Source organism: Mandrillus leucophaeus, unplaced genomic scaffold (assembly GCF_000951045.1).
Source record: "Mandrillus leucophaeus isolate KB7577 unplaced genomic scaffold, Mleu.le_1.0 Scaffold15, whole genome shotgun sequence".
Lineage (NCBI taxonomy): Eukaryota > Metazoa > Chordata > Mammalia > Primates > Cercopithecidae > Mandrillus > Mandrillus leucophaeus.
In genome coordinates, this window is record NW_012101476.1 from 2692671 (window position 1) to 2705871 (window position 13201).

A 13201-nucleotide genomic window follows, 5' to 3' on the forward strand; every position below is an offset into this window, starting at 1 on the left:
AAGTTAAGTCACTTGCTCAAGGTGTTACACCGTAACAGACAACTGGGATCAGGTCTTGTGGGTTAGTTTCAGGCTGTGCCTCAGCAGCCCTCTCAGCGTTACGGGATGCAGAGGTGGGTATGGGGTTGCAGGGATTGGTGAGGGTCCTTGGCCCTCTGCCCATCCTGCACACTTGCTGGCTTCTACTTGGATATCACTGGAGTTGGTTGGCAACACTAATTTACACCCCATATGCAGTGAAGCAGGCAGCTCGTGTTAAACCCATTTTATAGATGGGAAACTGGAGGAAGCACCGTTAGAGATGAGCCTTAAAGAAGTGCAAGTTCTGTAAGGAAAGAGGTGTGAAATTGTGGGGTGTCCTGAGGGGCTGGCGCATAGAGAGGTGAGCCTGGAGCCTGCTGGGCATAGGAGACTTATGAAAGACCATCTCCTGTCTGGAAGACTCCTGCCTGCTACAAGCAGAGCACACACGGCACTGAGAGGCTCTTCGTGCTAACTACATGCCAGACGCTTTTAAACACTTTGTAGGTGTTAGTGTCATTCAATTGCACAATAAGGCTGGGCTCAGTGGCTCATGACTGTAATCCCAGTACTTTGGGAGGCCGAGGTGGGTGGATCGCTTGAGGCCAGGAGTTCAAAACCAGCCTGGCCAACATGGCAAAACTCCATCTCTACCAAAAATGTATACACACCCAAAATTAGCCAGGCGTGATTGGTGCACAACTGTGGTCCCAGCTACTCGGGATGCTGAGGCATAAGAATCTCTTGAATCCGGGAGGCAGATGTTGCAGTGAGCCAAGATTGCACCACTGTACTCTAGCCTAGGTGACAGAACAAGACTGTCTCAAAAAAAAAAAAAAAAAAAAGCACAATAACCCTAAAGAGTAAGCATTAACATTTGGTAGATAAACTGAAGCCCAGAGAGGTTGTGTCATTTGCCCACGGTCACATAGCTATGAAGGGAATGAGTTTTTGAATCCAGACTTTTAGAGTCCCTTGCCCTGAACCACAGGGTGGTAGCTGCCTGCTAAGGTCAGGAGCGATGGGTGCCAAGACTTCCAGCCTGCAGAGCTTTGCACGTCATCTTAAGTGGTTCGGACTCAGCAGTGGAGGCCATGTGCAGTTTCAGCAGGGGTGCTAACCTCGCCTGTTCACCGCAGTACCGCCAGCACACAGTAGGTGCTCAGCAACTGGTGTTGAATGAACGTTGGGTGAGTGATAGAACACTTTGGTACTGAAGGTGAGAATGGATCGAGGTGAGGGAGTCTGATCACAAGGATGCAGTTTGGAGAGGTGAGGGGAGCCCAGTGGGTTCACTTTAGACAGGTTGGGTGGTGCATGCTTATACGTTTTATGCTGAGATGTTTGAGGAGTGCTTGGAATTCTGGATTAAGGCTCAGCATTGGCAGCTGGGGGGATTCCCTGCTGCTATCCCAACCCCAGCTGTGGTCACCATGAGATGAGCTGGAAGGCCCCAAGGTCCTCGGCACTGGCCCCTGCACAGGCTGGAGAGGACGACAGGAGATGGGGCTTGGTAAGAAGCCTGAGAGCCCAGTTTCTGGGGTGCCTGCACCCAGCTCAGCACCTGCTTGTTAAAACTCTGATGCCTTGGGTGATGGGGGAGAGGGGATTTGTTTAGGGGTCAGAAGCAGTACATTTACAGCCGGTTGTGTCTCTATTTCTCCTTCCCCAAGAAAGGCTGTTACCCATCAGAGATCTTGCTGGAGGAGAGGGGGCAATGGGCACTGCCATAGCCATGCTGTCAGCATGACTGACAGTGGGTAGTCCCATGGGCCTCTGTGGCCAGCTCCGCAGAACCCCTCCTGACCCCAACCCCCTTTCTATGGCTGAACCTCTGCTCCCAACAGCCCCTCCTGCTTCTTGGTTTCTTTTTTCTTTCTTTCTTTCTTTTTTGGAGGGGAATGGAGTCTTGCTCTGTTGCCCAGGCTGGAGGGCAGTGACACGATCTCAGATCACTGCAGCCTCCACCTCCCGAGTTCAAGCAATTCTTGTGCTCAGTCTCCCGAGTAGCTGAGATTAGAGGCGCTGGCTACCATGCCTGGCTAATTTTTGTATTTTTAGTAGAGACAGCGTTTCATTATATTGGCCAGGTTAGTCTCGAACTCCTGACCTCAAGTGATCTGCCCGCCTCAGCCTCCCAAAGTGCTGTGATTACAGGTGTGAGCCATCATGCCCAGCCCCTGCTTCTTGGTTTCTGACAGGCAGAAGGCCTCTCCATGTTGACACCCCAGATTGGAAGCGGCCCAGAAAGTTTGCACGGTGGAGCTAAAATTCCTCTCCACGCCCCTTGGCAGGCTTTGGAGTATCTCACTGCCAATTGCTTAGCCCCTTGGAGGGTGGCCGTGGGTCTAATGGCATTCATTGACAGCTGTGCACGTGATGTGTACATGGGCCTCCCACCGTGGGAGCACCAGGCAGGAGGCCAGTCGTCACCCATCTGTGGGAGAGAGGTAGTCACATGTACTGGCCAAGGCTGTCCTGGGCCCAAGCAAGCTGCATTTTATGAAGGGGGAAAGGGACATTGGGTCCTAGCTGCCGTTTTAATTTGAAAACTGGGGTCCTCTGTATGAAAAGGGGCATTTGGGGCCAGCTCTCTTACCAGTGGTATGTGGGGCCCACAGGACAAAGGGACAGACTGGCCATGTTGGTTGCTCAGGCAGTAGAAGGTACTCGACCCTGCCTGCAGCAGAGAGGGACTCAGGTCAGGGCTGAAACTGCCCTCCCATTGCCTGGTATGCTCTGCGCACACCACACCAGGTCCTCCCGTCTCTCCCACTCACCCTGGGACTGTTTTCGCCATCCTAGCAAGTGCACAGACCAAAGGCATGCAGGTCAAAGAGGCATGCAGGCCAGCCCTGCCTAATTAGAGCAGACAGGCTTCCCAGTCCAGACGTGTGAGTGACGGCCAAAATCCAGGCGCACTCAGACACCCGCCCAGCTGGTGTCACTCTGTCTGTCCTTGCGTAATCCCCTGCCTGCCTCTGTCTGTCCCCGTCAGCCCTCCTGGTTCTCTTGATAGTGCCCAGACTCTCTTTTTGGCTGCGAATTCCCAGGCGTTGTCATTAACCCACGTTTGCCTCAGAACAACTTGTGTTGGTTTGCACCATAAGGAGAACACGCACAACATCCCCCGCCCCGCGTGGGGCTGCCAGCGTGGCCTCTGTGCTCACCCACGTCAGGGGTGAGGGGTGGTGACTCCCCATCCCCCCACCACCTCTTGGTTGTAGGAAAGTGGCCTTTGTGGCTGGCTGATCCACATATCACGCCTGTTTGCAGCATACCAGACTGTACAGCAAGGCCCTGTCACACAGCCAACCTGCCTTCATTCCCTTTACGGAAACCACTCCACTAGGGGCAGGAGGACAAGGGCTGTCCTTGGCCGAGCAGGGGGTGGCCCATGACATTGGAGGAAAGCCCTGATTCCCCCGTGGTGCCTCCGCCCCCTGCATGGCAGTCCAGCCCCCAGGAGGAGCGAGGGCTAGGAGGGGTGGGGCGGGCAGCAGGCGGCACCATCTGTGGCTGTCCTTTGTGCTGGCAGTGGAGCGATCCCTCCTTCGCTGCGATCCAGCGGGCCTCGTGCTTGGCGTGCAAATGAGTTTCCAGATGCCCAGTGTCCCCGCACAAGAGGCGGTACCTAGGGGCCTGGGAGAAGGATGGAGTGGGCTGGAGGCTCGTTTTTGTCTGTCCTGGCCTCCCTGAATAGGCTGCCTCTCCAGCTGCAGCAGATGTGTGCTGGACACCCACATAGGGGTGTTTGTTGGTTTCTGGGCAGACACACATGCTGGGGAGAGTGTCTCTTCTCTCATACTGCCCTCCTTTGAGGGTGGTGGCAAGGTGACCCCACAGAGGGGGGCAGGATACATCTTTTAAGACTTAGCTCATCCACCGGGCCCCCTCCTGGAGGGAGAAACAGGGGCCCTCTTGGGGACCACAGCCCCTGCTTGCCTTCTAGGTTGGGCATCTTTGTGTACCACACAAGCCGAGCAGATGGAGCAAGCGACCCTGGTGACTTTTCAGGGCTTTGGGCTGACGGGAACCCTGTCCAGGATCTGGGCGGCTTGGGATGGCAGCCTGCCCAGCCATTCCCAGTCATTGTGCATATGGGCGTCTTCCACCAGTGCCTGCCGAACATGGTGGCGTAGAAGAGGCCTGAGGGGTTCCTTGAGTCTGAGGGGCTGGGGGGCTGTGAACACCTAGGATTTTGCCTTCTGAAGGCTTTCACCTCCTCCCCACCTTCTGGTCTGGTCTCAGGCTCTACCACCAGGGTATGGGGCTAGGGGCAGGAGCACTGTCTCTGTCCCTGACGACTCTGGCTATGGTTACTGTGAGTAGCTTTGCCTGACTGGGCCCCCGTCTACTCGTGTGTAGAATGAGGATAATAATAGCTAATGATGTTCTAGATGGTCGAGAAAAAAAAGGATGCAGAAGCACATTGTGCAGCGTCCAGATGGGAGACCCTTGAGATGTGGAGTCGGCTTTGCACCCAGCCGAGTGGCTGAGCAGTTGTGATTCAAAAGATGCCTGGTCACTCTTGCCCATCGACTACTTCCGTAACGCTCAGGTCACTCCCAGCAGGAGTAGGGCATCAGCTGAGGTGTGGCCACCCTTTGTCCAGCAGTTCCACAGACCCAGCAGGCCCCCATCTGTCGCTCCCTGCAGCCTGGGAGGAAGGCAGGGCACGAGGCATTACTCCTTTTTACCTCTAAGCAAACTGAGGCCCAGAGTCTGTGGGCTCCTGGAGTCCACACCACAGCAAGATGGTGACTGAGCGCAGCCAGTTCCCCCAGCCCTCAGCTTTGTCATGTACTTCAGGAGGACAGGCCAGCTGAGACACGCTGGACAGCCCAGGCTGAGACATGCTGGCCTAGGGGGCGCTTTTAGCTCCTGTGGTCACATGGGGACAGTGAACAGTGAAAGAAAATGGCAGTTTTCCCCAGTCCCCAGTTCATGTGGGGCTCTCTCATCCCGGATGTGGATGGCTGCTCCATTCTCCTGCCTTGGGCACCCCTGGCTGCCTCCTGCTTGGCCCCCCACCACCCCGGCTACCCTCTGCTCTGGACATCCTTTGTCTTCCTAGGCGTTTGTGTCCGGTAGAACAGGGACCAACCGTGGATGTGACCAGAAGGGGTGTCCTAGGGGGCCAGTTTCTGGGCAGGACTTTCAGGGACAGCTCTGCAGACACTCCTAGGTTATCAGCAGATTCCAAGATTTTGTTCAAACCTTGTGATTTTTGAGCCCACACATGGGGAGAAGCCACACTTTGCCTCTGATCAAATTGTGAGGGGGTGGGCTTCCCTGAGGGATCTGGGGTGGCAGGCAGCTGCTAAGCTTGTGCTGTCTCAAGGTCCATGTCAGGCCCCATCACTCCTCCAGTTTCCTCTTGGCACCATCTCTGCCATCCTTCCCATCATTCTGACTCTCCCCGTCTTTGCTGCCTCGGACCACTACTTCCCGGACGTGGGCCATTCTGACCTTCTCTTCACGACAGAAGCTTTTGTATTCTCCTTCAAGGGTGTCAGTCCCATTTTACAGTTGAGACCACTGAGGCCTCCCAAGAAGGCTAAGTCTTCTGGTGTCACACGAATCTGGGAGCAAAACCAGCATGGATAGCACCCAGTCTGGGGAGGGTTGGGGAGGGGTCTCGGTGTGGCAGGGCGTGATGAACAAGCAGCCACTGACCATCCTGTCCTTCCTGCAGCCCTGTTGTCCTCCTGGTGCGAAGAGCTCGGCCGCCTGCTGCTGCTCCGACATCAGAAGAGCCGCCAGAGTGATCCCCCTGGGAAACTCCCCATGCAGCCCCCCCTCAGCTCCATGAGCTCCATGAAACCCACTCTGTCACACAGGTAAGTGAGTGGGTGCCATGGGGGCAGGCGCTGAGCAGACACTCCTCTGGTCTCAGATCTCCTTGGACGTGTCCCTGGGGTGGGGGCCTCTGTGCAGCCTTGAAAATGTTGCATTTTCTAAGGTGCAGTTGTTTTTTCACATCTTCATGGGTGAGCCCTGTTTCTCCCTCTCAAACACGTTGAGAGCACTGAGTTTGTCACTTTGGTGGAGGCTGTTTTTCTTCTGGTTCTAGGCTTCCGGCAGAAGGTTAGAAATTCTGAGCTCAGCACCTTCCCTCTTTCTTGACCAGGGTATTGGGCAACCCCAGAGAAACCAGGAGCTGGCAGGGGTCTCAGGAAGGCCACGGGGCTGGTGATTCCAGCCAAGATGGGGTCAGAGCCAGCCCAGGCCAGCCACCCTGAAGCCAGGACTGGGCTGGGTCCACCAGAAGCCCAGAGTCACAGGCAGGCATGGGTTTGCTGGAGGCTGACAGCACCAAGGGATTGTCCAGTCTACCTGTGCCAGCCTCAGAAGGAGACGTGGCTAGGACTGGCGATTCCCCCAGTTAATTATCTTTCAAGTCCCTTGCTGAGCTGGGGATGCTCTCTGAGCGCTCTGCAGGCTGACCCTGCAACAACAGGGCCTGTCATGCTGTCTCCTCTCCCCTGTGTGTGTCCCCGCTAATGATCAGGAGGGGCATTTGCAGTCAGAGCTCGGCTCTCATTATCCAGCCTGACTGAGGGACCTGCAGCCCAGAGCACACTGCAGGCAGACCTGGGTCGCACCATCGAGGCGCTGCTGGGAGCTTGGGTGTCAGCCACGCTTTATAAATCGAATTAGAGGCTTGTTGACTTTTGGAGCTGGAAAGGACCTTAGCGCTCATCACGTCCAGTGCCCTCCCTGGGCCTGATTGCCCCTGACATGTGGTTGCCTGCCTTGGTCATAAGCCCTTTGTACCATAGCAAGCCCGCCACCACCCAAGGGCACTGCCTCCTCAGACCCTGGGTCTGGCTGCTGAGCAGCTCCAAGCTTCTCTTCTGTAGCAGTGTTCCTTAGTGCATTTACACAGGGTAATTTTTCTTTTATTATTATTATTTTTTTTTTTTTTTAAGACAAGATCTGGTTCTGTCGCCTAGGCTATAGTGCAGCCACGCAATCCCGGCTCACTGCAACCTCTGTACCCAGGCTCAAGTGATCCTCCCACCTCAGCCTTCCAAGTAGCTGGGACCCCAGCCATTCACCACCACCCATGGCTAATTTTTTGTATTTTTAGTAGAGACGGCATTGCCCAGGCTGGTCTCCAACTCCTAAGCTCAAGCAGTCTGCCTGCCTCAGCCTCCCAAAGTGCTGGGATTATAGGCATGAGCTACCATGCCGGCCTGTTATTATTTTTAAAAGACAGGGTCTCACCCTGTTGGACAGGCTGGAATGCAGTGGCACTATCATAGCTCACTGCAGCTTCGACCTCCTTGGCTCAAGTGATCTCCCCACCTCAGTATCCTGAGTAGCTGGAAGCATAGCCACGCGCCACTACACCTGGCTATTTCTTTTTAGTTTTGTGGAGATAGGGTCTTGCTATGTTGCCCAAGCTGGTTTCGAACTCCTGGGCTCAAACATTCCTACCACCTTGGCCTCCCAGCGTGCTGTGATTACGGGCATGCACCACTGCACCTGTCTGACACAGGGTAATTTTTCAGCGTGCAAGACTTTGCAGGGCATTTAGCATCTTGGTCCCTACCCGCTCTGTTCTTTTTTTTTTTTTTTAATGCCCACCCTTGGTTAATCCCACTCCATTCTTCTGATGACTGCCTCTTCCCCTAAGCATTATCACAACAAAAGTACCCTCCCACATTTGAGGGGAGTCTTACCTTTGGTTAAGGACCGCTGCTCTAGAGAGACAAAACCTGCCTCCATCTGCCTCTGTGTACCCTTTGCTAAAAGCCACAGTTTGTCTTCATCTGAAGCAAGCCCCTGAGTACAGGCTGCAGCCACATTTCACTTAAGCAGCATATCTCGCAGTTGCCCTCGGGAAGCTTTACCTTATTAATTCTAGCCCAGCTGTCCATCCCTCCAGAATTATCCTCCTCTCATCATCCCACGTGTCATGACCTTCCCAAGCTTGTCTCCTCCAAGTTATTTTAGTAAAGTTGTTGCTGATGGAGGGCCAGAACCCTGCAGCTCCCCACTAGGGACCAGCCTCAGACCTGCTTGACCGTGATTGTTTAGGTCACAGAGTGCCACAAATCTGGATCTCGGCCAGCCCTTTGCCAGCTGAGTTCAGCTAAGGAATGAGGTTGTTCAGTCCCGGGGTTAAACAGAGATGAGGTATTTCTGTGCTCAAGGAGCAGCCTCAAGCTAGTTGGGGAAATAAGACTCATTGGGGCCACATTGGGATCTGGCAGAGCAGGGCAGGGCTAGAGTTCATTGATAGGCAGACTGGGCTTTGGGGTTCAGATGGAGGAAGATGGACAGGGCTGACTGTCAGGAGGCTGCCCAGAGGATGGGAGTCTTGACCTTGAAGGACTTGGGCTGGGAGGGGTCGGTGCATATTATGAATTCAAGCTGGCTTTCCCAAGAAATGTTATGGGCCAAAGTGCCACTGGCCAGCACCCAGTGCCCTGCTACCTCCACCATCATGGCCTCAGCTCTTTGTAAGTCTAACAGAAGGACCAAGATTGCAAAGCCAGTGGTCTAAGAGCTTGAAGACCAGGCTGGCACTTACTCTTTGGGCCTTAAGTGGTCTGTGGGAGAAAGGAAAGCCGTGTGGGCTGGAAGACTCATTGAGTACTGGTGGCTAACCAGTCAGTTCCGTGGAGCGTGGCTTCCTCGTGGGAGCCCAGGGAGGTGAGGGACCTGCTAAACAATATCCTACACTTTGAATGGCAGAACTGGAGGGAAATCTGGGCCCAGAGTGGGAAAGTGACTTGCCCCAGAACACACAGCCAGTAAAGGGCAGAGGAAGACATTAAACAGCGCACAGGGCTCTGCTGTTTTAACTAGTCCTTCAGGATCAACGAGGTGGTATCTAGTTGTTAACCTGATTTGGAGGGTCTTTTTGGAAGAGGGTCATCGGTTCTGATCCACAGCTCACCTGTTTCCCATCGTATAGCCCGTCTTCCTTCTCCAAGCCCCAGGCTATTCCGAGGACACGTTGTGGTTGGGCAATTGAAAGTTACACAGTCTCTCCTTGCAACCTTTATGAATTTCACAAAGGATAAATCCCTCATTTCCAGGGAAACTGCAATGGGGTCCATCACCTCGTAAGTCCTCAATGCAATTTCCCAAACAAGAAGGAAAGAAAATGGAAAAGAAAACTGAGCGCTTTCACAATTAGCAAACTGTTTTAGTCCGTCATCCTCCATAATTTTATTGAATGACTTGGAGGCAGGAAGCTGCTTTTGCCTTTTCGTTAAGAAGACATTGAACCGGAGGCGAGCTTGGGTGCACTGGGAAGGTTGAGATTCAATGCCCGCAGGTATCTGGCTGTTTGAAGGCTCTGGGTCCTTGTCTGAAGGCTCTGAGGACAAACAAATGGGAGAGGATGAGGGAGCCTGGAGCCTGGGTACTTGCAGTCCCGCCCTGCCTCAAGGGACGGCAGATGCCTAGAGGGTCCCTGGTGACTATCATATTTGGAGAGCTCGGGTGTCACAATCATGTCTGCTGCAGGCTGCAGAGCTTTGGTACTGCGGCATGAGGCTATGAGTCAGGGCCTGCGTTCTTCCACACAAATGCTGTGCCTCCCAGCAAGACCCTTGACCTCTTGGCCTCGTGGTTCCCTGCTGGTGGGGGACATGGTGCCGCATGAGCAGGATGTCAGGAAAGGGTCAGGCTGCCGTAGCCCCGCAGCCATTTCTGAGGGTAAGAGTGGCGACGAGGAATACTAATTATCCTCAGTCTGTGGACGTCTATAGCCTCACTCCGTTTTGTCCTCATCACTGGCTGCAGTGGGGCTGCCGTCTATATTCACAGATGTCCAGGATACTATACAAGAGAAGGCGGCCAGAGAGGCCTGGCAAGGTCCAGGACCAGCGCCTGGGCAAGTAGGACACCTTCCAAGTCCCTGCAGTGACCTGGACTTGAAGCCAATGAAGTCTTTCTGCCTCCTTCTTCCAGATTTTTAATGAGTGGTTAAAAAAGCCATTTGTGATTAGCACATTGTCCTTATGCAAATCAGTGTTGCAAAGGTAATTAAGGGCCTAATAAATCTTGTTTATGCTGTTAATTTGATTACAATCAAAACTCGCTAGGGCTGGGGAAGCCTCCAAGATCCAGAGGTGCAGGTGCCATCCTCCTTCTTCTAGGTACGGGATTTACGAACCCCAATGGAGAGGCTTCTGGGCGGGAGGACCCCTGGCATCCCCTGGGTATAGCAGATGGGGGAACAGGCCCTGGAGTCAGGCTGCCGGGCCTTGAGTTTCAACTGGGCCATTTTCTAGCTGGGTAACTGGCCAGTTACTTACCCTCCTGGTGCCTCGGTTTCCTCCTCTGTAGAAGGGGAGTAATAGTGGCAGGAGCCTGGCACACTGGTAGCCCATGGACCGGTCCTAATTCCCCTGATCCTCAGCTGGGTGCCATCAGACTCTTAGGTGCTTATTCATGGCCAAACAAGAAAGAAGGTGTCAGTCAAAACCAGCCACGTCACACCATCTCCACAGCTGTCATTTTTAGCTCGTTTTTGCATAGCTTCACCAAAGCTCAGTTTATGTTAGGCCCTTCTTGCCCCAAGAACGTTTTACAAACAAAAAACAAGGAAAGGGGAGAATCGAAAGACCCATAAATCCCTGCACCGTCAGTTCCAGATGGCCAAGATGCAAGGGATTTTTTCCTTTCTTCCTTCCTACTGAAAAATTTTAACACCATCTAATACGCAGTTAGCTGCACAAGTTCCTCTCTAAGTTTCACCGCAGGGAGGGAAGGAAGTAGGCCCCAGTAATTGTGATGATGGAGAGCACTGTTAATGGTTCCCCTAAATTAAAGAGGGTGGGAGCTTCAGCTCCTCACTGGCTTGGCATTTCATTAGCAGTAACACCACAGCCTTGCATGGAGACGGGCCCAATATGGCTGGATCAGGGAAATTAATTAGGGTCTGACAATACCCTTAATGGGAATTGGTTATTTCTCCCAAATAAAGCAGCTATTACAAGTGCAAGGGAAGAAATAACTCAGCCCTCCCCCCGCGTTCCTTCCATGAATGCGGGCGCGCAGGAGCCAGGAATCATCACTGCCTTATCCCAGGCCTTGCTCATTTTCTCACATTCAGCAAAACCTCCATCAGTGCCCGTGGAGCTGGCACAGACATGTAAACTGTCTACTGTGACTGCAGTGCCGAGAGCTCTCTATAAAATACGTGGAAAAAGTGCTGAGGGAACAGAGGAAAGTGTCCTTGGTTCTGCTTAGGAAAGTCCTTAAAGGGAGTATGCAGGCTGGGCTTTGAAGTACAGATAGAAGTTTGCTGGCTGGAGAAGGGAAGGCAGAAGAAAAATGAAGAAAGTCTTACAGGCTTGAGAAACACATTTTTTTCTAGTTGACAGGCAGGAATGAAAACGACTCCTCCCTTTGGTAGCATATTTGAAAAATTCCTAAGTCAGCTTCATAGTATCCTGAAGTAAACAGGGGTAGCTATACTATGGCTGGTTGGAGGACTGGAGAGAAAGGTGTAAGTGCAGTTGAGCAGGGTCTTTCTACCAGGTTCTGTGCTAAACTTTACTTTTTTCTCATGTTTTTTAGGAAAGTGTTAGTCCCACTTTACAGATGAGAAAGTTGAAGCTGACTGGAAGTAACATGTCCAAGGCCACAGAAAGCTTCAGTGGCAGAGCCAGGGTTTGACCCCAAAGACTCTTAACTCCAGAGCCCACAAAGGGAACCTCTCTTTTGCTGGGCTTCCCTCTGTCGGTTAAATATTAACCTCAAAAAGGGGTCCCTGAATCTTTGCCAACGTGGCCAGTCCAAGCTAAAGCAGATGATTTAGTGTATAAAGAAGTTCTTTGCTGGAAGACTATTTGGATTTTCTCTGCAGCTGGCCTTTGAAGACCTTCTTTACATCTCCCCTGTCCCTTCATGCTAGGTGACTTCCCCAAGAACCCCCAGGAAGATGCAGCCCTTCTTGGAATTCTTGTGGCTTCTAGGTGGCCTCTACCGTGTGCTCCCTTGCCTCATGGCCATCTCTGGACAGGGAGCGCTGCCTTGCTGGATCCTAAGTTCTTAAGACGGTGATGAGCCTCATATGGTCTGCTGACCTGGCGGCCTCACCCTTGACGGGCTCTGCTACCTCTGTGAGCTCCAGCTTCTAAGATGGGCACCTGTTGGGCCCACTTAATGGGGCACTGGATGAGTTCTTAGGTGAAGGCCACTTCACAAAATTCCTTGCATCTAGAAGTCACTCAGTAAATCAGAACAACAGTAACAGCGGCAGCCAGCAGTTTCAGGGCGTCCAAAGTGTGCAGGACTCTGGCCCTCATACGTGTTAGGCACTTACACTTAACCCTCATGGCAGCCTTCGAAGGGAGGGGCTGAATCAGCCCCATTTCACAGATGAGGTTGCTGAGGCATACAGAGAGTGAGCAGTGGGTTCATCGCTTCCCTCTGTGTCCTTCTCTCACTTCCTGGGCCTCAGTGGCCATGTGGCCACAGGCACACTGTGAAGGTGGTCAGTGGTCAGGCTTAACGAAATGGACATATTCATTTTCAGCATCCCTCCAAGGGTGAATGCAGAGAGGTGGTTTCTCCCTGGCGCATTTTTTTGTTTAGCAAAGGCTTCCTGAGCCCTATTGGTGTGTGAAGACATCATGCTGGGCCCAGGGAGCCCAAGAAATCAGTGACAGCTCCTGAGGCAGAAGGGAGAAGGCAGAGGGTTCTCACTCCTGCCAGGAATGCGAAGAGCCAGTGGAGTTCAGTACCTTGTGCAAGGGCTTCCCGGAGGAGGTGGCCTTTGGAAGAGCCTGGAAAGGATGAATGGCATTTTCAAGGTGGGATGGAACTTGCCAGCCTGAGAAGAGGCACAGAGGCCCCAGTATTAGGGAGCACTTGGCACGCTGAACCGTTGCTGCTGACATTGCAGGTGGCTTCTGGCCTTGGTGCTTCTGTGGGTGAAGCAGGATTGTTGGGGCAGTTTGGGCTGGACAGGACTGTGGCTGGGAGCAGCTTGTGGTGGGATACCGGGCAGGCCATGCTGGATTAGGGTTGTACAGAGTGGGGCAGAATTATTAAAAAATGCCAAGCCCCTGTGACCGGGCCAAGCATGTCTGCGGGTTAAATTGCTTGTTGGAGAGAAGAAGGGCTCTCAGGCACCCTCCAGACCCTCCTCGCATCCCAGCCAGGCCCTGCCTTTCTGATAGCAGCCCAGGAGTCGGGTTGGTCC

The 13201-nt window shown here is 53.2% G+C and overlaps 1 protein-coding gene across 1 annotated transcript in view; it reads left to right on the forward strand.

The window, feature by feature from the left end:
- ZMIZ1 (zinc finger, MIZ-type containing 1) overlaps positions 1-13201 on the forward strand; it is a 193652-nt gene that overhangs the window by 153281 nt on the left and 27170 nt on the right. The window contains exon 7 of the mRNA XM_011974887.1: positions 5720-5864. Coding sequence (XP_011830277.1) covers positions 5720-5864 — 145 coding nt within the window. The remainder of the gene's footprint in view (positions 1-5719; positions 5865-13201) is intronic.